This window comes from Macaca mulatta, chromosome 12 (assembly GCF_049350105.2).
Source record: "Macaca mulatta isolate MMU2019108-1 chromosome 12, T2T-MMU8v2.0, whole genome shotgun sequence".
In the NCBI taxonomy this organism is placed as follows: domain Eukaryota; kingdom Metazoa; phylum Chordata; class Mammalia; order Primates; family Cercopithecidae; genus Macaca; species Macaca mulatta.
The window spans coordinates 113,164,662-113,187,997 of record NC_133417.1 but is presented as its reverse complement, the minus strand read 5'-3'; the positions used below and the strand labels follow the sequence as shown (position 1 = coordinate 113,187,997).

Sequence of the window (23,336 nt, the reverse complement as noted above, 5' to 3'; positions counted from 1 at the left end):
TTTAGCCAAAACAGAAATAAAAACGTGACCCTCTATTTCTCACCATCATTTCACATAAGAACATAGTAATACTAGAAAAAAAAATAGGCAAACTGCTTTAGAAATCAAATAGCTTTTTAAAATCAAGTAGATTTAGAAATTGTTCTACATTTTTTTTTTCTCTAAAATTTTTCTTTGGACTGCTAAAAACATCACCAGACTGACACCAGCTGTTTGGACTAGCTTTTCAGAAATCCCAGTTTAAGTCGTATTTTCTCTTCTGAGTGCTGAAGTGAAATCCAGCCCAGGGAAATTTATGTGGATGCTTCAGTATTTCACATTCTCAATCATCAAAAATGTGATTTGGGGGCTTGGGGTGCCTGACAAATCCACAACCCATTATGGTATAAATGTAAAACTCATCTCTCTCCAGCACTAGTTAAGGGCAGTAGGCAATATTAGGCCTCTTTCCCTGGTTGCTTAGGACAGAATTGTGTTCTCAGGGAGCATTTGCTCCTACATGTTTGTCAGGTTAAGTCCTTGACTTAGACCATTCCGAAGCAATTTAATGGCTTGGCTTGAGAGTCTCAAGAGAATACCCAAAGTGATTCTTCTAAGCCATCTCTTCCTGTCTTTGGTCTCACATTTTATTTGAAATTATGATTATATCCAGCAGGAGTTCCCACTGAAATATCAGTTTTACCGAATGGTGAGAAATTTCTATTATAAAGATTGCCATTTTTATTAACACTGTCCCGGTGAATACCAGAAAAAAAATGTGTGTGGGGTGTGTGTGTGTGTGTGTGTGTGTGTGTGTGTGTGTGTGTCCTGACAGACTCTTGTTGCTTCCTCTTCCTTCAAGCAAAATTTAGCAGCTTACTCTGCTCTTAGACCCGTCTCCATAAATGTCACTTGATTTACCAAGACAGCCTTCTCCCTCCTTCCCTTGTTACGCCAGAAAAAAAACTGTCTTTCTAGTGAGTTCACTTAGCTGAGGCTAAGTCCAAAGGTTGGAATGCTCTTTGGCCGTCTAATAACGTCTTAACCTTAATATGTCCAAAACTGAGCTCCTAGTATTCCCACCCACCCGCACTCACATTGCAAACCACTCCTCCTGCAGTATTTCCCATCTTGCTTCATGGCATCTCTGTCCATCCAGTAATTCAAACCAAACACCTCTCATATTCTACATCCAGTCAGCAAACCCTGTCAGCTTCAGCTTCAAAATCTATCTACTTTTCACCACTTGCACTGCTGCAGGTGGGGTCCACCATCACCTTTTGCCTGAATTATTCCAGTAACTGGTCTCCTGCACCACCCTTAGCCCCCTTCAGTCTGTTCTTAAGACTATAGCTAATGTATAAATTAGATGAGTCACTCCTGGCCCAAATGAATAGTTTCACCTCACGCTCCAAGTGAAAGCCCAGGGCATACCTGGTCTCATCTCCCATTACCTCTCTGCCTCATCGCCCACTACTTTCCCCTCATTCACTTTGTTCCAGTCACACTGGCCTTTTTGTTGGTCCTTGGGCATACCAAGCTGGCTGCTACCTGAGTTTCCATCCTTGCTTTTCCGTTCCCTCTAACTGCTGAGATTGCTTCCTTTTTTTTTCCTTTTTCTTTTTTTTATCGGTTTGTTTCTCAGTGTGAAACCAAGCTTGCTTCCTAACTCCTTTAGGTCTTTGAGCAGCCATCACTTAATGAAGCATCCTTGACCACTCTGTTTTAAATGGCAACACAGTGTCTATTTGCACCCCACTGTCCACCACACATGCCTTCTGTCTTCTTTCTCTGCTTACTCATCACCATAAAACCTGGTATTTTATTTTGTCTGTCTCCATCTCTTAGGCCATCAGGTGTGAATGTAGACGTTTTGCTTTGTTCAAACTATGCAGCCACATGCACTGGCTCTGCCCTTTCTACTAGATGTAAGCTACGAAAGGTCATGACTTTTTATCTGTTATATTCACTGCTTAGAGCTATACATATCGTGGGGGCTAATAAATACTTGGTGAATAAATTAATTAAATGAATGAAGATTCTGCCCAATTTGGCCAAACTTATTTTTTCTCTTATTACAAAAGAATACTGTTCATCATAGAAAACAAAAATAAGAAAGCCACCCATATCCTACCACTTTGATGCATATCCTCCCAGACCTTTTCCTCTGCAGATGATTTTTCCCCATGAAAGCTGTTTTTGTTTGTTTGTTTGTTTGTTTGTAATGGAGTCTCACTCTGCCACCCAGGCTGCAGTGCAATGGCTCGATCTCGGCTCACTGCAAGCTCCGCCTCCCAGGTTCATGCCATTCTCCTGCCTCAGCCTCCGGAGTAGCTGGGACTACAGGTGTGAGCCACCGCACCCAGGCCTGAAAGTATATACTGTACATACTATCCTTAACCATTTCACTTAGTATATTGTGAACATTTTTATGCTGATAAATATTTGTCTAAACATCATGAAATGAGTGAAAATGGTGTTTTGATATGTGGGCATACCTACATGTCATTGATCTTGGAAGAAGTAGGTGGGGATTATTCAGTGTACTCAACAAAAGATTGCATGAGCAATCTAATACTAAATGAGCTGGTAGAACCACTTCATATCAACACCCCCTCTTCTCCCCTCACCGCCTAAAATATCAAATATATTAGGTAGAAGGAATATCTAATACAGAGAGAAAAGATTGCATGCTGTTGTAAATCAAATACACTTGATCTGGGAGGGCAGTTTATTAAGAGCACATCTCTTATGGCAGAATTTTCTGTTTTGTTTTGTTTTTTTTTTCTTTTTGAGACAAGGTATCACTGTTGCTCAGTGCCGTGACATGACCACAGCTCACTGCAGCCTCGACCTCCCAAGCTCAAACAATCCTACTTCAGCCTCCTGAGAGCTGGGACTACAGGTGTGTGCCACCATGCCCACCTAATTTTTTTATTTTTTATTTTTTGTAGAGACAGGGTCTCACTATGTTGCTAGGGCTCCTCTCAAACTCCTGGATTTAAGGGATCCTCTGCCTCAGCCTCCCAAAGTGCTGGGATTACAAGCATGAGCCACCCTGCCTGACCAAGGCGGCCTAACTCTAAAAGCACAATCTACACAGACTGGAGTTGCAATGTCTCTGAACTGCATATGAGGAATATCTTACAAGCAAAATCTGAGACTGAAATGTGCAAAGTCTGGTTAATACTGAATTTTAGAAGAATAAGTCTATTTTAGCAAAAATATTAGCACTAAATTAGTCTCATTACAGACCAGTAAGTATTAGCTCTTCAAACTTGCTGATAACACTTCTTTAAGCTCAGTAAATGAAAACAAGTCTTTATGTTTTCTGTAAGATTTAAGGTTACTCAGACTTTTGTGGCTACTTTTCCAGTTAGCTAGTTAAAAATTTCATCAGCTGCAGCTGGGGCTTTAGCCTTAACAGATTAGCTGCAGAATCTATCAGGACTCAGAAATAAAGGAGGTCATTTTGGTAGTTTTGATAGCAACCATTCTTCTCATTCTACTTCAAGAATTCTTTTCCATTAGATGACTTCTAAAAGTGTGGTTTTCGAGTCATCTATCTTCCTGATATCCTAATAGCTCCTCCCTCTCCCTTCTTTTTCTCCAGAGATCTAATTCACCAAATTATGTATATACCAGTATCAGCACTGTAAAAGGGTGCTACAGACTGTCTGCAGTGTCATTCACAACTAAACAGATTTGAAAACTTTCAAAAGGAACTCTGGGAAGTTATATGTTAATTTTACTAATCTGCATAGATTCATAGCTCTTTATTTACTCAGAGATCTTTCAAAAAGCCAGGATGTTATTTTCTCTTATTCTGAGATTAAATGAAATATATAAATTCTCTAAAATCATTTTCTTTTTTTTCCTTTTTTTTTTGAGACGAAGTCTCACTCAGTCACCTGGGCTGGAGTGCAATGGTGAAATCTTGGCTCACTGCAACCTCCACCTCCTGGGTTCAAGTGATTCTCCTGCCTCAGCCTCCCTAGCAGCTGTGATTACAGGTGTAAGCAGCCACCATACCCAGCTAATTTTTTTCTTTTGTATTTTTAGAAGAGACAGAGTTTCACCAAGTTTGCCAGAGTGGTCTTGAACTCCTGACCTCAGGTGATCCACCTACCTTGGCCTCCCAAAGTGCTGGGATTACAGATGTGAACCACCATGCTCAGCCTCTAAAATAATTTTCTAAGAGAAAACAAAAATAAAACTCATTGCAGGACAAGTGTTATATTCTTGCAACTGTTAAACACCGTAAAAATTTGAGCTAGGTATATAACAGCTATGATATAATCTATCATTTTTATAATCAGATGCCACAATAATCACAATTAAAATTACATCCCAAATATTTCCACTCGAGGCTTTAGATTGTTGCTAAGAAACTTAAGTACGATTTCTGAATGAGCAGGTAAAAGAGACCCTTATTTCCTGTAACTACCTGCCAAGATACAATATCTGGTGCAATCTTGCCATTTTTTCAGCCAATGAGATTAGCAAAATGAGGTACCTAGAAAAGTGATTGAAGCTTGTTTCTTTCACATAGGCTGCTATCGAAATATGTGCCTTTGATTTAAAATTGTTTTTCCATTAGCTCAGAGTATGGCTGGACATACAAGTCCTGTCCACATCCAGCCTAATGTAACTATTTCAGAAAGAGTTTGCAGCTCATATCAAGAACACCAAATTGCATCTCCCTGGGGATGCTTCGTAGTGCTTTTTGCTGATTTCGGTGTGGGTGTATGTGCCCTCCAAAGGAAAGACACTGGCCATATGGACTTAGTACAAATTACCTACCCTGGAGCACATATTCTTGGAAGACAGTAAAACTACATGAATAAATGGTTTCCCTTTTAAAATTATTCCTTATGCATCTTTATCCATATTCTTTATTTAGACCCTTATCATTTAGAATCAAATTGTGGAGTTTGCTTTTGGTGTTGTGCTATCGTTTTAATTTTACGTGTGTGTGTTGTGGGTCTTTTCTTTAAAGCCTAAGATATTTCCATTGCAAATTTTTCCCCCATTTTAATCATTGAGTCTTTAAATGCGGGTTGTGCATCTCTAAGAACTGAGCTTCAGGAAAATGGTAATATTATCAAATCTATCAGAACCTTGCAAAGGGTCTGCGTACTTCACAGCCTGACCCAATCCCTTTTTTCTCGTGAGCACTGGGGCTTGGTGGGAGCTGAGTTGAACTTCTCAGAAATTAGTCAAGTTAAATGAGTCTTGATTTATTTGACTTAATGTCATGGAACAAAATGGAATGAGGCCCTTCTACCTTTTTGTTAAGATTACTGCCTTTGATTTCATAGGCAATTATCTCTGCATTTTTAACCCCAAGTACCAGCTACATCATATAAAGGCTCTGAATCATATATGACCTTTTTCCTTTTTAATTTTCATCTTTTCTCACCTTTCTCATTAGAGCAATCTATAAATGAAGCCTGTTACCTTCCCAGTGTGTCAGGCGATTCTGAAGATGATAAAATAGAAAATGTTAGCACTAGAAGCAATCGTGCTAGTTGGTTTTCATGATCTTCTAGCACGTTTCTTCAATGTTTTTTGCTACCAGGAAACTCGGTAGTGCTACCTGCTAGTGATACCATTTCCTTTGATGGGTGGGTGAAGTGTGGAGTTGACTCTTCTTATTTATTCTTTGGCTCTGGTGTCAGGGCTTGCATTGGTATAAGCAGGGCTGCCCACTGCAGAAATGCTGCCAGACATGATGATTAATAGCCCTGCAATACAGTGAAGTCAGTTAATGCACAGAAGGCCCTAAACACAGCAGCCTCATATGCAACAAGGATCCTGTTTACTAAAGGACTGCTAAACCAGATAACCTTCAGTTAGTTTGTAGCTTTTGGTTCTTAATATAATGAAGGTTATGGGTTAAATTTAATAAATTAGTGATTACTTTTTTTTTTTTTTTTGAGACAGGATCTTGCTTTGTCACCCAGGCTGGAGTGCAGTAGCATGATCATGGCTCACTGCAGCCTCAACCTCCTGGGCTCAATTGATCCTCCTGCTGCAGCCTCTTGAGTAGTTGGGACCACAGGCATTCACCACTACCCCCAGCTAATTTATTTTATTTTTATTTTTATTTTTATTTTATTTTTAATTATTATTATTATTATTTTTTGAGACAGAGTTTCATTCTTATTGCCCAGGCTGGAGTGCAATGGCGCGATCTCGGCTCACCGCAACCTCTACCTCCTGGGTTCAAGCGATTCTCCTGCCTCAGTCTCCTGAGTAGCTGGGATTACAGGCATGCGCAACCATGCCCAGCTAATTTTTTTGTATTTTTAGTAGAGATGGGGTTTTTCCATGTTAATCAGACTGGTCTCGAACTCCCAACCTCTGATGATCAGCCCACCTTGGCCTCCCAAAGTTCTGGGATTACAGGCGTGAGCCACTGCTCCTGGACCCCCAGCTAATTTTTGTATTTTTTGTAGAGACGGGGTCTTGCTATGTTGCCCAGTCTGGTCCCAAACTTCTGAGCTTAAGTGATCCTCCCACCTTACCCTCCCAAAGTGCTGGGATTACAGGTGGGAGCCACTGTGCCCCATTGAGTAATTATTAATCTTTTTTATATAACATTTTAGTAACAACTTGAACCGTTTCAGTTAATAAAATACTGTGTGTAGGGAGTGTCCGTGTGTGTGCGCGCACGTGCGCACTGTGGGGGGAGTGTGTGTCTGTATGTTTTCCTGCACGCACATGCACATGTGCAAATGTGTGTATTTGAAAGAGCTTCCAGCTGGGTCCACATCCCATTTCCTTTAGGCCTTTTGAAGACCAGTCTTCATCAATTATCTCTACTTTTGTGTCTTCTGCTTTTGTTTCTATAGTAGCTTCTTTTTTTTTTTTTTTTTTTTTTTTTTTTTTTTTTTTTTTTGAGACAGAGTCTCGCTCTGTCACCCAGGCTGGGGTGCGGTGGCCGGATCTCTGCTCACTGCAAGCTCCGCCTCCCGGGTTTACGCCATTCTCCTGCCTCAGCCTCCCGAGTAGCTGGGACTACAGGCGCTCGCCACCTCGCCCGGCTAGTTTTTTGTACTTTTTAGTAGAGACGGGGTTTCACCGTGTTAGCCAGGATGGTCTCGATCTCCTGACCTCGTGATCCGCCCGTCTCGGCCTCCCAAAGTGCTGGGATTACAGGCTTGAGCCACCGCGCCCGGCCAGTAGCTTCTTAATGTTAGCGTTTAAGTATGCCCAAGTCTCTCTTATTTAAAAAAAAAAAAAAATCCTTTCTTTTTTTTTTTTTTTTTTCTGAGACGGAGTCTCACTCTGTCGCCCAGGCTGGAGTGCAGTGGCCGGATCTCAGCTCACTGCAAGCTCCGCCTCCCGGGTTCACGCCATTCTCCTGCCTCAGCCTCCTGAGTAAAAAAATCCTTTCTTAGTCCTACATCCTTCTTTAGCTGTGGCCTGATTTCCCTCCTTTTCTTTAAAGTTGACTTCATAAAAGAGTAACCCACAATCCTCACCCCTCTCCAGTCTTTCCTCCCCCTCCACTGAAACCACCCTGTCTGAGGTCACTGATGGATTCCTGCTTGCCAGCAGGCACTTTCCAGGCCTCATGAGAGTCTTCCTCACGTTATCTGACCTCTCCACTACTGTTGATGCCATTGACCACCTTCTTCCTTCATGAAATTATCTCCTTCCTTGGCTTCCCTGGTGCTGGCTCTTCTGCTCTTTCTCCTGCCTGTCAACCTACTCCTTCCCAGTCCTCTTCCTGTTTATCTACTCCTAAATATTAGTAGTACTGTTTCACCCGGAGCCAGTCTTTTCTCATGTCCCAGCATGTGCCCCCCTGGGCTATCACTTTTTCTCAGGGCTTCACCTAAAACCTATAAGCTGGGGGCCCACAAATCACGCACTTGGACTCACAGGCGACTCCACTTGAGCCTTCCAAAGACAGTTCCAACATCTGAGCTACCCTGTCCCCCACCAAGACAACTCCTCTTCCTTAGTCCTGTTTTTCAGACCCCTTTCTACTAATCAGAGTTTAAGGCAAACTGGCTCTGGGAATCTACTTTTCCCATTCATTTCCTAAAGGACTCCCGTCAGGCCCACTTGTAGGACCTCAGCCACAGCAGAGGAAAGCCCTTGGCGTCACCCAGATGGGAAGTTGCCGCAGCCCACGCTTTCCCAAGCTTGGCTTTTAGGTCCATATTTACCCTGAGTTTCCCTGTGTTTGGTCTTCCTAAAGAAAATATTTAGAGAATGTCTTGCAAATTCAGTCTGCCTTAGGGGAAAGAGGAATAAATGGCAGTGAGCGTAAGCTATCTGGCCCTGCCTTGGAAACCCTTACCTCCTCTAAGCAGAAGACTGAGTCCCTATCTCTAAACAGCTGCAAAAAAACCTTTTTCTTCTTTTATTTACGTTAAAAAGCATTACTATAAGAGATGCATTTTAATACCTACCAGTCTTCCCTCTCAGGAAATATATTACCATATTTGACTTTAGTGCTTTCATACTACAACTCCCGTCCTCCAGGGAGGAAAAAAAGATGATTGGCATTATCTCTCTTAAAAGTCTTTATTTTTAATGGCCACCACTAAATCTCTTGGACACAACATCTTCTCCAGACACAATAAGCTGGGTTCCTTTATCTTTCCTGCATATATTGCATTTTCCAGTTCTTTGTGTCTGTTATGACTGACCTCATGTAAATTATAGTATTAGACATTGAAGCGTGATGGAGAAGACAGTAGAGGAAGTGTTTCTGGAGGGGCTTAGAATCTCATATAAAAGGAGAGAGAAAATAAACATATGTGAAATATATATACACAAAGAAACATTAAATAAATACATAGCCACTTTAGCTTACTGTACAAATAATGTTGAAGGAATATCAGAGATGATCGTGACCAAAGTTGGTTAATTTTTGTAAGAAGAATAATGAATCGTGTTTGGAAGCAAGAAGGACCCTGCCTAGTAAGGAGAAATTGGAAATTCTCTTTGTTGTTCATCAGTTGTATTCATTGAAGTATTCATGTAGCACAATGCCTTATTTTAGACACTCAGTAAGTACTTGTTGACTATATGATTACCGACTGGGCATAGTACTCCAGGAAGAGTATGCCAGTATGATTTGGTTTGTAAATTTGTAAATAAGTCTGATATCCTGTATATCCCTAATCATAAAAATTTTAGAATTTTAAAGCAGAAAGGATTTTTAAGTAGCGAAACATTACAGATATGCTCTCCTGCATTTGTCCCTGCCATAGATCATTTCATCTTCCTTTTAACTCTTTCTCCAGCTGACCTATGTTTCTACAAACCTGAAGAAGAGGCAGGAGCTAGTCTTGAAATGATTTTGCAGCCTTCTTACTGGACTCCATTTCTTAGCACTGCTGCCACATTGCTTTCATTTTACTTTATTTAAGGGATTTCATTATTAAGCATTTACCTTTCAGTAAGATTATTCCTTCCATTTAGTCACCCCTAAACATCCTCTGTCTCTCATATTGTCATACCCTGCTCCCCTTGAGTCCCACTGAAAGACTGCCCTAGTTTTCCTTTCCTGCAGATAAGTTTGGGTCCTTGGATCTTGGAACAGCGAAAGGACATTAGTGAAACAACTGGTGAAACCTGAATAAAGTCTATAATTTGCATAATGTTAATTTCTTATTTTTGATCAATATGCCATGGTTGGGTAAGATGTAAGCATTAAGGGAAGCTGGATAAAGAGTATGAAGGTATGAACATTTTACAAATACAGAGAAATGTTAAAAACTGTGGAAGCATATGTGAACATTCTAGTTATTTTCAAAAACATACTTTTCAAAATATAATGAGAAAATTGCAGACTACCAAAGTACACTTTTAGATAGTTCTAGATTGTAAGGTAAACAAAGTAAAAACAAACAACCCTCGTCTGGGTTCAGCCACCTTCCCATTCAGGTTTTTCCTCACTCCATTCCCTCCATTCCCATGGCTTCAGCTGTCCGCTCTGTGCTCCCATCAGAAGTGCCCTGAGTCTTCTACATCTCAGGCTCAGATCCATACTTGTCGTTCCCCACACAGGCACTGGATATTCGGCACATGGGAAGCTCAGTTTTTTATTCCCTCCCCTGGAAGCCTACCCTCAGTTGGCCAATGGCATCACCATTCTGATCCCCAGGCTCTATACTTCAGGGTCATCGTAGACCCCCTTCTCCTTTTTCACTTATTCCCAATGTTCTCACTTCTTCCAAAAAGTCTCCGGCATCTACCCACTCATTCCTTTCACTGTCCGTTTGCCTACCCTAGAACAGACTCTCACATGCTTTGTCACCTGTCTGTAGTCTCTCCACCCTCCCTGCTGCCTTCAGAGGCATACCAGTGTGGCTTTCCTGCCTCAAAAAGCATCAGTGGCTCTATACTGCTACCGGCCTAAACTACAGTAATAAACATCCATCCAGAAGAGATGTGCATGATATTACTAAATTAGATGGTCAGCTCAAACCTACCTCCCTCCTTCCCCCACCCCTAGCCCCAAGAAATTAGAAGGAATGTAGGCCTTTGGAGTCAGAAAGTCCTGGCCTTGAATCTCGGAAGACATCCCTTGATCATTTCTGTCATGTGTTTGTGTTTTTGAAAATGGAGGTTGATTACATCTCATGGTTCCTCCAGGGACCATGGTCTACCTTCCATGACAGGGGCCTTCCTGTGGAGAACCTAATCCTACATGAAGGAATTGAGTACTTTTCCTATGCCCTACCCAGCTGTGCTGGGCCTGTGCTCTGCTTCCTGTCACAAGTGCAGCCCTGAACCATTAGAGGTGAAGGGAGCCCAGCCTTAGGAACTGCATTCAGTTTCCCAGAATATAATGCTCTTGTCACTTGTCTCATTCCTGTGGGTGAAACAGTGCTTTCCAGCAGAATTCTTCAGCGACTTTCCTACTTTCCAGGAGAGGTCCTTACTAGAATACACCTACCCCAGTCCTCCGTCCAGTCAGGACTTCGTCTAATTGGTTCAGTGCTCCATTTTCAGTAGTCTAATACAGTGCCCGATATGCAGTATGTGCTTAATCAATATTGGATGGATGGAAGGATGAATGATTTAATATCTAGGATTTGGCAACTAATGCATACTTAATTGAAAGACTGAATAATGATTTTTCCAATGAGCAAGATTATTAGGCCAGTGGTTCTAAACCTTGACTGTACTAATCACCAAGAGAGTTTTTGTTTTCTTTAACACTGATTTATGAGCTCTACCCAGGCATATACCCTGTTGTTTTCTAAAAGGTCTCCAAGTGATTCTAATAGACAGCCAGGGTTGGAATCCACCGTGTTAGACTACTCAAAAAATATGTACCCCATGCATAACTCTTTATCATTTTCAATTACCACATTGTATTATAATTATCAGCTTCTGTGTCTTTCCCTCACTTGACTTTATGCTCCTTGGCCTCATACTGGGGCTGTCTTCCTAATGCCTGGCATAGTGCTTGGCATATAATGAATAGTCATAAATGTGAATTGGATAAATTGGTGGTTTCTTTCATTTAAGACCCAAGAAAATTGCATAGTACCAAATAAGACAAAGAGAAAAATGCTAGTATCATGGATTTTGTTTTGGGTTTAGTTTGTGTGTATGTTGTTTTCCAGTCATCTACACTTTGGTAACCTGTTTGCTTGCCCATAATGGGTTATTTTTTTCTGTTCATTCATTTTCATCTATTCAGATGCTGTGAACAGACAGCAGCTAAAGATATTGGACTTTGTTGAAGAGTCCTAATTTAAAATGTCTTGTCCCATTATTCTCATTTGTACAGAGGTTCTAAAATTGCCATCACTATACATATGAGAGGATAGTTCATTAATGTGATATTCAGTATCACTCCTCCTCATTAATGAAAGCCATAGAAGCCTCTAGACACGAGTGGCCACTCCAATTTTTCTGAAATCCAAAATCAATATATTTAGATATAGAATAATACAGCTAGAAAGATATTTAGAGACATCACATTAAACCACCCTCATTCTGCGTGAAGAAGCTGAAGCCAGGTGGGCATTTGAGGACTTGGCAGAGATCACACAGCTTATTATGAACACAGCTGGTACAAGAAACCCGATGTTCTGGTCCTCAGGCCTGGGCTACTACACAGTGCTTGTAGCTCTTAAGATTACATTAGAAGTCAAAGATCAAACTTTTACCTCCATTCTGGTGTCGTATTGGGAAGAAAAATATCTGAGAAAAATATATTTCTCAGAAGGCTTAGGAGGAAAAGTATAGGTGGAAAGTAGAGAGGGCAGAGGAAAGGAATTCTTGAATGAGACTTTGAAACTTATCAGAAAAATGTGTGTTTTGGCAGCACCGCAGTTCACTTGTCTATCTGCCCTTGTTTTCAGAATTTTCCCCAGAGAATACCTCCTTCAACAGATCCACCTGTATTCCCTCGCCGACCTGCAACAGGTAAGCACTCAGAGGGGCTGTTTCATTTTCGTTGTTTTCCTGGAGAAGTCTCTTTGTCGACTTTGGTCTTTGCCATCATTGGGGTAGTTTTCATCACAAACCCTGATAATTCTTATTCAGAATGGGGGGAAAACTTAGTATAAAAAGATATATAGGACAATACCAAATGTTGGCAAGGATGTAGAGAAACTGGGGCTCTTATACATTGCTGATGGGATGCAAAGTACGTCAGCCACTTTGGAAACAGTTAAAAAATTAAACATAGAGTTACCATATGACCCAACAATTTTACTCCTAGGTATATACCCAAGACAGCTGAAAACATATGTCCACAGAAAAACCTGTACACAAATGTTCAGAGCAGCATTATTCAAAATAGCAAAAAAGTGGAAACAACCCAAATGTTCATCAGCTGATGAATGGATGAACAAAATGTTTTGTAGCCGTATAATAAAATATTATTCTGCCATAGAAAGAAGTGAAGTACTGATGCATGCTATAACATGGATAACTCTTGAAAACATCATGCTAAGTAAAAGAAGCCAGACAGAAAAGAATACATATTGTATGATTCTATTTACATGAAATGTTTAAAATAGGCAAATCCATTGTGACAGAAAGTACGTTAGTGGTTGCCAGGGCCTGGGGAGAGTAAAGAAATGGGGAGTGCCTGCTCATGGATAAAGAGTTTCTTTGGAGGCTAATGAAAGTGTTCTGGAATTAGACAGCAGTGATGGTTGTACAGTCTTGTGAATATTCTGAAAACCACTAAACTGTTTACTTTAAAAGAGTAAATTTTATGGTGTGTGACTTTTACCAATTAAAAATTTGTATGAAAAGATGTAAAAGGCATTGAATGTGTTAAGCCCTTGACTTGTGCTCAAGCCAAAAAGTTGAATGGCTTTTAAAGTTTAGTAAAACACAACATAGCATGTAAGAGTTGAAATCATCCTTTTATACTTTTATTAGCACATGTACTTTTTTTTTTTCTTTCGTTTGTGAGACAAGAGTCTTGCTCTGTCGCCCAGGCTGGAGTGCAGTGGCGTGACCTTGGCTCGCTGCACCCTCCACCTCCCAGTTTCAAGCGATTCTCCTGCCTCAGCCTCCTGAGTAGCTGGGATTACAGGCATGTGCCATCACACCTGGCTAGTTTTTGTATTTTAGTAGAGATGGGGTTTCACCATGTTGGCCAGGCTGGTCTCGAACTCCTGACCTCAAGTGATCTGCCCACCTTAGCCTCCTAAAGTGCTGGGATTACAGGCGTGAGCCACCACGCCTGGCCACACTTGTACTTTTAATGATTGACCAGATTAGCAGCTAGGAAGAAACTGGCCTCTTGTGTGTTCAGCCCAAAATTCTAAATATGTTAAGCTTTGGTTAATCATTTAAATCAACAACTCACTCCTAAGAACTGTTGGACACTAGATAATGATTATTTTAAGAGTTCATTAACTAATAATAATAATTGTGACAACTTTCAGTGTATCTCAAACTGCTGTGATTCTGTTCTTTCGTTGTTGTTTTCCTCTCTGGTTGTTTTATCCAGAAGAATTTAGGTCAACTTAAAAACCATACTTATAATAACTTCAGTCATTTTTCTGGCTTTAAATTACTTTTCAAGGATTTTTTGTGTCTTTTAATTTAATAACTTAAGAATTTTATGTTCTTTTTGTCCCCCCAGAGCTAGGAAAGTTATTTATTTATTTATTTATTTATTTATTTATTTATTTGACAATCTCACTCTGTTGCCCAGGATGGAGTGCAGTGGTGTGATCTTGGCTCACTGCAACTTCAGCCTCCTGAGTTCAAGCAATTCTCGTGCCTCAGGCTCCTGTGTAGCTGGGATCACAAGCGTGTGCCACCAGGCCCGTCTGATTTTTGCATTTTTAATAGAGACAGGGTTTCACCATGTTGGCCAGGCTGGTTTCGAACTTCTGACTCAAGTGATCCACCTGCCTCAGCCTCCCAAAGAGCTGGGATTACAGGTGTGAGCCTCTGCTCCCTGCTGGAAAGTTATTTTAAATTAAATGGCAGACATGATGTTAGAGCATTTAATTGGAGAGCTCTAAGAAAAGACTAAGGTTTTCATTTCCATTTATGTGTCAAGTTGAAACCTATTTGCACATACCAGCTCTCCCAACTTCTTCGGTCCTGCCTGATCTTTACTACATAGTCAGGCAGCAGTGGTCTGCTGGCAAGGGTGGAAAGAGGTATATTTTTACTTAAAATTGTTGTTCAAGGGGAAGAGTTGGTTAAAACACTTGTTATACATTTATCTATTTTCTGGAGTCCACCTGATCATAGTGCCTGAGGACACAGACTCTATCGTTTGAGAAGTATGTTTAAAGGCACTGAACATTCTTGTAAAGCTGGTTTAAAATAGAATAGGTGGGCTCCAAAGTGAGTACTCTTTGAAGGAGCCTTTCAAACGTGAGTTTCGATATCTGACGAAGAGAAAGAATCAGAGTAATTCCATATTCATTTTAGGGTGTCAAAGTAATGTATCCATTTGGAATCGTACAGCCTGCTTTTTAAGGCTTTCCTATACCCTGCTGTCTTTCCCTCCACCCCCTTTTCTTTTTTTTCCTCCTTTAATAATCAAACTATACATGCCAAGCAGCTTACTGAAATCAGTGGCAGGGGTATTCCTGGTGGCCAGGCCATTAGCCCCTGGAGCCCCATAAGCAGCTTAATCAGTTGTCAGCCTGGGTAGTAAAGCGATCGAGGCAATCAACAGCTTATCAAACACGCTGTGGGCGGGGCAGCTAGAGCTCAATGCATCCATTTACTTAACAGCTCACTCTAACCTGGTTCTTTGTGCCTGGCTTTAAGAGCCCCAAACTTATCATATTTAGAGGAAGTCTAATTTGATTACTTTTTCTGCCTGAGGTGGGTTAAATTGGATTTAGCTTTTGATCTGTCTGCATCTTGGCTATCAGCACTGAAGGGCATCCCCTGCTTCATCTTTCGTTGGTTTCTGAGTAAATAACAAGCATGTTTTCTAGATCTGAATTGTTCTTGCAAATATGTAAGGGAAGGGACACAAGGAGAAAGAACAAAAAATACCATTGCTTTGTGAAAGGGCATGTAGTGGTATGGGGAAACCCAACCTAACTGACCCAACCACCAGCCTGATGGCATCCTAGGCCATTTTGGCCTCTCCTGGACTGCTTCATCATCCCACTTATTGTCAGTGTCAGGCGTTTTAGAGTAAATTATTTTCCCCTGTTTGATTTTTCTCCTCACTGCTAACGGTTTCTGTAAAAACAGACCTGTCTGTCATATCAAGTAACTCTAGAAAAGGGGCTTTTAATGTTCAGATTTTGCAGGGGAAAGGAAAATAAACTAAAGCAAGTGACTCAAGAGTTATAAATCAGAGAAAAACAATAAGATGGATATTCTTCTTAAATGCACAGATTCCTGTCTACTTTAAGATTTCTCTTGTTAATTTGATTTTTCCCATTAGCTTTTATTTAAAAAGCAAAACAGCCATTTTCCTCTTCAAAAAGAAAAAAAAAAAACAGGTAAGAATTTAATAAACATGGTGAAAGGAGATTTATAATTTAGAGATAATTTAAAATAATATAGTACACAAAGCACTAATAATACTTAAAGATGCTGAAAGAATTCTGGTACCAAAAAAATTGCAATCTTATTGTCTCTGTCTGGTTTTATGTTTATAAGTAACAATCCCTAAAATTTTCGCAGATAGACTCAATTCAACAATTTGGCTGAAGATTTCAAGCTGCCTTACCGCTGCTTTTGTTACATTCAAGACACTTTTCCCCCTTTTCATGATTTGAATTACTGTCCTCTTTGCATGCATTTTCCTTTACTATTGTACATTTAGATGTGAGGAAAGAAATAGCAAGGATTGACAATTGCTTTGCAAAGGACATTCCCTCCAGTTGTTCAGGAAGGGCTGTCACCTGCTCACTGTTCACTGAGTACCAGTTATTGGCAAAATTAATGCTCAGACTGAGTCCCTAATTGTCTGTTTCACCAGTGATTGAATTGCTCACTGGTATGACTTGCACATCGAAAAAGTAGTAGTTGTATATAGTCATTATCTGACTACAGTCAGTTGGTAGCATTTAGCCATAACCTGTAAAATAGAGCCAGGTACACCTGGCCTAGTAGCAGGGCCAAGGAAGACGCATAAGACAGGGGCAGAGGCTCTCCAAATCCTAGGAGCTCCAGGGAGCATGGCCTTCCTTTGTTTATTTCTTGCGTTTAGAATTCCAGGTGAATTTCTGTTCTGCGAACTCGATATTGTTAGAAAAATATACTCAAGGCCGGGCACGGTGGCTCGAGCCTGTAATCCCAGCACTTTGGGAGGCCGAGACAGGCGGATCACGAGATCAGGAGATCGAGACCATCCTGGCTAACACGGTGAAACCCCATCTCTACTAAAAAATACAAAAAATTAGCCGGGCAAGGTGGCGGGCGCCTGTAGTCCCAGCTACTCGGGAGGCTGAGGCAGGAGAATGGCATAAACCGGGAGGCGGAGCTTGCAGTGAGCTGAGATCTGGCCACTGCACTCCAGCCCGGGCGACAGATCGAGACTCCGTCTCAAAAAAAAAAAAAAAGAAAAACATATTCAATTCCATACTCTTTGAATGTAACTCTGACAGAATGTACTGATCATTTTTTAAAAAATAAAATCTTACAAATTTTCTTTCAGGAGGTACGAATGCATGGTGGTTTTTGAACTGACGAAGTGCTTCCTTGTAAAGGAGGTAGAAGGCAACAACTCAGCATGTGTGAATGCACGGACTAGTATTGGTGCATGTTTTGAATGGGGAAACTGAGGCACTGCTTTTTAAGAGCTTTTCCTTGGTTAGTTACTTTGGGAAGAATAAATAGAATAGAATTTGTGTTTGGTTATTTTCAGTCTATCCAGCATTATCACAAATCCATGAGAAGGCTTTAAGACAGGAATGCAATAAAAAGATATGCTCACCTGAGATGGAGAGAGTTGTACCGTAACTCTCAGTGCCTTAACTTTCGGCGTCAGCTATCTGCTTTCCCTGTTAAGTATGTACAAACCATCTCCTTACTCCCCTTGGCGCTTTTAACACTGATGAAAAGGTTCCAGATTTTACCGGTAGAATACATTAGTATATATAAATAAATGGTCAAGAGTTCTTAGTTGTTCTTAAGGAGCAAATCAGAAGTCTGGTTTAATATGTCATTCTTTGGACTGTGTAAATGATAGCAGGTTTATTCTAAAGTTCCTTCTATTTGCTGAAAGAAAAGGTCAGATTTGACTTCTAAATTTTGGCTACCTGTGCTCTTGTGACAAAACCTAAAATGTATATTAATGACTAGCTCTTCTGGTATTACTCACCTTTGGGGGCATATGTAAGTTAAGCATTGAATGATTCTATTTGTGGCGATTCATGAGAAAGGATACTGGATGATCCCATGGGTGAGGTGGCTGGTTAGAGTAGGCCCTCCACCCTACTCCCTCCACTGCCCACCACCTCACCCCCGCACACACACACCCCTCTTGTGAGACAACCTAAGGAGCTAATTTTCTCATTATTCACCTTCCCTGGGCCCTACATTTCCAAATGAGACCCTACCTTTAGGTGAAGGCATTTAGATTGTAGTTAATAGGAAATATATTACCCAAGAAAAATAAATTATTATTTTGGCAGAAATTCATTTGAAAACATGGCATGATATTGAGGGTGGGGAGACATTTCAACAGATAAGTTTTATGAAAGAAAAAGGACAGGAAAGTCTGGAATTTGGAGTGCTTACTAAAGAGTTGTGAAGTGGGAAGGATGCCAGGTGGGAGGACCCACAGCACTCAAGAGCTGTGAAAAGAGAGAGGAGTGACCAGATGTACACTACCTTTCTGGAATTGCCTAGCACTGCCTAAACTGTTTAATACTAAAGCAATAAACACTTACACTCAGCAACTGATGTAACTTATGCAACATAGAAATGTCCAGTGGATGGATGGATGGATGGATGGGTGGATGGATGGGTGACAAAGGTGTATATATACATATGTTCATACATACGGTATCGTGAACTCACTGGTTCTCTCTCCCCTAAAAAGCAAAGCAAACTGGTTAATTTAACAGCAGTCGCTAAACAAAACAAAATTAGAAATGCTGACTATGAAATATAACAATGCACAGAATTCTAAAACAAAATAAAAATATCTGCTTATGTCAGAATAATAGTGAGTTGTTTCGTGTTGCAAACTTTCTGAACACTCACTCCATATCCAGAACAGTTAACTCTTCGGTTAACTTTTTTGCTAGTCCAGCATACCCACAGAGCTTAGGAATTGTCATCCGTGTGACCTCAACATTTGTTAGAATTGGCCCCTGAAGAAATAAATCAAACGGTGGTCTTACCTCAACTTTTTTCTAGCTGGTAAGATCACAAAAAGGCAATGTTTAAGACATTTCAAGGCCACTTTTAAACAACATGCTTTACTGAATTCTTCTTCAAGGAAGTAATGTGAGTTATTTTGCATGGCCCTGACCCACCAAGCAAACCCATAATCAGAGAACGTTTTTCTCTATGGACGCTCTTCACAGAGTCAGCAGACAAAGGCCACGCCTAAGTGGGCACCCAGCACAGCTGCCCTTTCACCAAAGAAGTAACAGGTGATGACCTTTATTCACACAGGGGTTGACATCTTTGAATCCACAGCCCACAGGAACACAGCGCCTCAGTACCCACAACCGAGTCACCAGTCCCAAGCCTCAGGAGCCCAAGGAACTTGTATTCATAGCTTCTCAGCAGCCCTGATCCCTACACCATTGTCCACCCAGGCATTAGCGGCCAGGATAACTAATTAGGAGCATTCGGATTTAACAAGCAGAAAAACAAAGCGTGACAGCTCGCTTGTGTTGTTCCATGGCCTGTGCCTGTGTCCGCTGCAGCCGGCACTGCCTTCAGAAACCCCTGAACGTAATCTGGGGCGAGACGGGAGCGAGGCCTCCATTAAAACATCACTAAATCTCTGTTAGCTATTTTAGCCACAGCTCTCCCAACCAATTAATGAGCTAGGAAAGAGGACCGTAAGTTATTTGGGGAGCAAATTATGCCTTTTAAACAAGTGGGTTTTCAAAAAATGAATGCACAGGCTAAGATCTTGCTGGGGCGGAGGAAGGGATTGAGTGTTATTCTTTGAAGTTTTGATACGCAGGCAGCGGAGCAAATGGAAAAGCCCTGTTCCTCAGGAGAGCAGGTGTATCTTGAGTGGGTGCCGAACAGTTCATGCCTCACACTCAGTCTCCCAGGGTGTTTCACGTTGTACAGGGAGGGGAAAGGGAAGAGTGACAACTGCTGCTAGGTGCCAGGACTGGAGCTGGGTCTTCTGACTCCTCACTTTCAGTCTTGACATCTTTACTACCTGCTGAGCATAACTACTAGTTTTCTGATGTTTTGATGATGGAACCAGTTAGCTGAGTGGGTTAAAGCAGGTGATTAGCAAGGTGCTGGTGCAGATTGTTCTCTATGCAAGCTGACTTTTCTGTTCTGCAGACCCAGGCGCCGCAGCCAAATTCCACAGATGATTGAAGGATCGGGGGAGCTCGGCATGGGCTGTGGCAGAAAATGTGCAGAGCTAAGGACAAAGTCACTACCTTTTGTGGAAGCCAGATCAGAAAGATAACTGTGCGTTGTGAGTGGTGGATAGAGAGCCCTGTTGCCCAGGTGAGAAGGAGCTCAGTTGAGATAAGGATTCCAGGAGCCAACTCTAGCCCCTCAGGTAGAGACAACACAATACGGGTTGAGGCTGCAGCTGTGGAATTGGATGGTGTTTAGTCAGTGCTGAAATTACTCTCCTGGGAGTCCTTTGGCATGCAGCCATCTGAGTGCTGTTGTTGTTGGGTTTTTGTTGTTTCATATTTTAAAAGAGCAATCATAATACTGACAAAGTGAGGGCCTGTTTTCAAAGAACATTTACTTAAAGATACAGAGTAAGGTTAGCGTCGGTCTTGCCAGTGGTAGAAACCTATGCCACCAACAGCCATTGTGAAAGGGACCCAGTAGTCTTTCTGGTTCTTCATTTCTATTCAGTTTGATTCAACAAGTGTGTATTGATTGAATGCTTTCTGTGTGCTAATCATTGAGCTAGCCACAGAGGAGGCAAAGGTGATTAAGCCACAGTCCCTTCCCTCACTGAGCTCACAGTCTGATGAGAGAGGCAGAGAGGCATTAAGTCAGGGGAGTTGAACCTAGGGTACTTGGGGAATACATCTGACCAAGTATGTGGCAGATTGTATTTTGCAAAGATAGCCGCAACAGTATCTTCCATCCCACATGTCTTTTTTACACTGTGACTCTGTTGCTCCTCCTATTCAGTGGTGGGATCTGTGTTCCTTCTCCCCAAATTTGGGCAGGCCTGTGACTATGGAAGTGATGCCATGTGATTTCCAAAGCCAAGTCATAAAAGGTAATATAGGTCCAACCTGGTGCTTTCTGGAGATGCTCACTCATGGCAACCCAGTGGCCATGTTGTAAGGAAGTCCAGATGAGCCCTCATAGAAGAACCACATGAGCAGGCCTCATGGTGGTGGTTCTAGCTGACAGCAATCATCAGCCACCAGAGAGATGAGTGGAGACAACCCCACATGATTCCAGCTGCTCTAGCCTTCAAGTCTTCTCACCTGAGCCTATAGATGAGGCTGCAGATATTATGGAGCAGAAACAAACCATCTCCATAGTGTCCTTCCTGGAGTCCTGACCGACAAAATGTGTGAGCCCATAATAAATGATTGTTTTGCACCACTAGGTTTTTGTTGGTTGGTTTTTTTTCACCACTACGTTTTGGAGTAATTTGTTTTGCAGTAATAGTAACCAGAACACCCAGTAACTTGGCCATCAGGGAAGGCTTCTTAGAGGCTGTAAGTTAAAATTTTGGCCCATAATCATAAGGCAAAGAGAGAGGACTAAGAGGAGAACTTTGAGGCCTTGGTAGCCTTAAACCATTCTAATGATCTGATCTACAGTGTTTCTTCCATGGGGGCAAGCTGAAGAAAATTTTTACTACCAACTGTGACTTTTTTTTTTTTTTTTGAGATGGAATCTCACTCTGTTGCCAGGCTGGAGTGCAGTGGCGTAATCCTGGCTCACTGCAACCTCCGCCTTCCAGGTTCAAGCGATTCTCCTGCCTTGGCCTCCTGAATAGCTGAGATTACAGGCACGAGGCACCAAGCCCAGCTAATTTTTTTTGTATTTTTAGTAGATATAGGGTTTCACCATATTGGCCAGGATGGTCTTGATCTCTTGACCTTGTGGTCCACCCGCCTTGGCCTCCCAAAGTGCTGGGATTACAGTATGAGCCACCGCGCCCGGCCAACTGTGACATTTCTTAACATTGTCCGCATGCTTCAGGATTATTCTGATAAATTGTCTCAATGAAATATTCATAGGATGAGTAAAACGGTATTGCTTCACTTCCCTCAGAAATGAAAGATTCTGGGATGTGCCTTGAGGTGCAAAGAACGAGGAACTGAGTTTTAAATCTTTCCATCCCACCTGTGCACCTGAAATATGAGCCCGACTCTGTCATCAAGCCCCTCACTGGGTGTTTTCGCCCTATTCATTTATTCATTCAGCAAATATTTATTAAGCATGTACTATGTATCAGGAGCCATGTTTCCCCTGACATTGAAAGGGCACATTTTCTCAGAAACGGACTGGTGATTCTTACTGATTATGGTCAAATTCCTGCACTCTGTCCGTGTGCCAGGAACTTATAGTCAAAGCTGCTCATGATTCTGTTCCACTTGGTGATGTCCAGTGGGATTTCATCCCTTGATGCCTTGGACTAGCCATCCCACCACACCCATAGTTGGTCTTCAAGGGACCAGAGGGATAACCAGAAGGCACTATCTATTCAGGTGTTTTAGGGCTGAGGAGGTTTCCAGCACTTCACCCAATTCAGAAATGTAACCAGGATGCATGGCAGCCTCAGAAGACAGCATTGCCACATGTGTCTTAGCGGACATCATTGTCTCCATGTGATAGTGGCCTGCAATTCCTTCCATATTTGGAACTTGCAGCTTTTGAACAACATTACACCCGTCCTTGTGGGGAAACAGAGAAGGCTGATGGGGGCAGCTTTTCATATTGTTGTTTGGCTTTTATTTGAACTTCTGGCTAAAGCCTAGTGGACCATCAACACATTTGCTCCTGGAATTTTATTTTATTTATTTTTTTGAGACAGGGTCTCACTCTGCTGCCCAGGCTGGAGTGCAGGGGCATGATCATGGCTGGCTCCAGCTTTGACTTCCTGAGCCCGAGCAATCCTCCCATCTCAGCCTCTCAGGTAGCTGAAACCACAGGCATGCGCCACCACGCCACGGCTGATTTTTTAAATGTTTTGTAGAGATGGGGATCTCCCTATGTTGCCCAGGCTGGCCTTGAATTCCTGGACTCAAGCAATCCTCTCACCTCAGTCCCCTGAATAGCTGGGACTACAGGCTTGCACCACCATGCCTGGCTAATTTTTGTGGGGTTTTTTGGTAGAGACAGGGTTTTGCCATGTTGCCCAGGCTGATCTCGAACTCCTGGGCAAGGGATTTGCCCGCCTCAAACTTCCCAAGTGCTGGGATTACAGGCGTGAGCCAGCACGCCTGGCCCATCTCACGTTTTAAAGGAGGGAATTCTGGCTCTAGAACAGAGCTATGTTGACTGGGATTCCTGCAGAGACCAGGCAAATGGCATCTGTGCCTGAAGCAGGCCCAAGGGGAGACTCAAGTTGGGCAGATGAACCAGAGAGAGCTTCCATATCTGAAGGCAGCAGCTGTTACTCAGTAGCCCCAGAGTTGTCTGCTCTTCCCGTTTTCCAAGAGAAGCCGGAAATCTGTATTTTTATGTGAAATTTCTCAATATTTAAACACTCTGCAGGCCAAACAAAACACAGCCACCAGTTTTGACCTCTGCTTTATAATAGAGAATGCCTGCTT

At 41.9% G+C, this 23,336-nt stretch overlaps 1 protein-coding gene and 1 long non-coding RNA gene across 6 annotated transcripts in view; one reads left to right on the top strand and one right to left on the bottom strand.

Annotated features, from left to right (window-relative positions):
- Positions 1 to 23,336, top strand: part of PLEKHM3 (pleckstrin homology domain containing M3) — a 209,909-nt gene that overhangs the window by 109,633 nt on the left and 76,940 nt on the right. For 2 of the 4 annotated variants that reach the window (XM_015110815.3, XM_077957432.1), the window contains 2 exons: positions 12,327 to 12,390; positions 17,075 to 18,581. In XM_015110815.3, the coding sequence (XP_014966301.1) occupies positions 12,327 to 12,390; positions 17,075 to 17,101 (91 nt within the window). In that variant the 3' untranslated portion in view covers positions 17,102 to 18,581. Of the gene's footprint in view, positions 1 to 12,326; positions 12,391 to 17,074; positions 18,582 to 23,336 lie in introns of those variants that run through there. The other 2 variants (XM_015110812.3, XM_077957431.1) reach the window with 1 other exon arrangement.
- Positions 1 to 23,336, bottom strand: part of LOC144333464 (uncharacterized) — a 64,905-nt gene that overhangs the window by 4,720 nt on the left and 36,849 nt on the right. The window contains exon 1 of one of the 2 annotated variants that reach the window (XR_013402132.1): positions 4,109 to 4,625. The exons of the other annotated variant lie outside the window; for it this stretch is intronic. This is a non-coding gene — a long non-coding RNA (uncharacterized LOC144333464). Of the gene's footprint in view, positions 1 to 4,108; positions 4,626 to 23,336 lie in introns of those variants that run through there. 2 annotated transcript variants of the gene reach the window in all.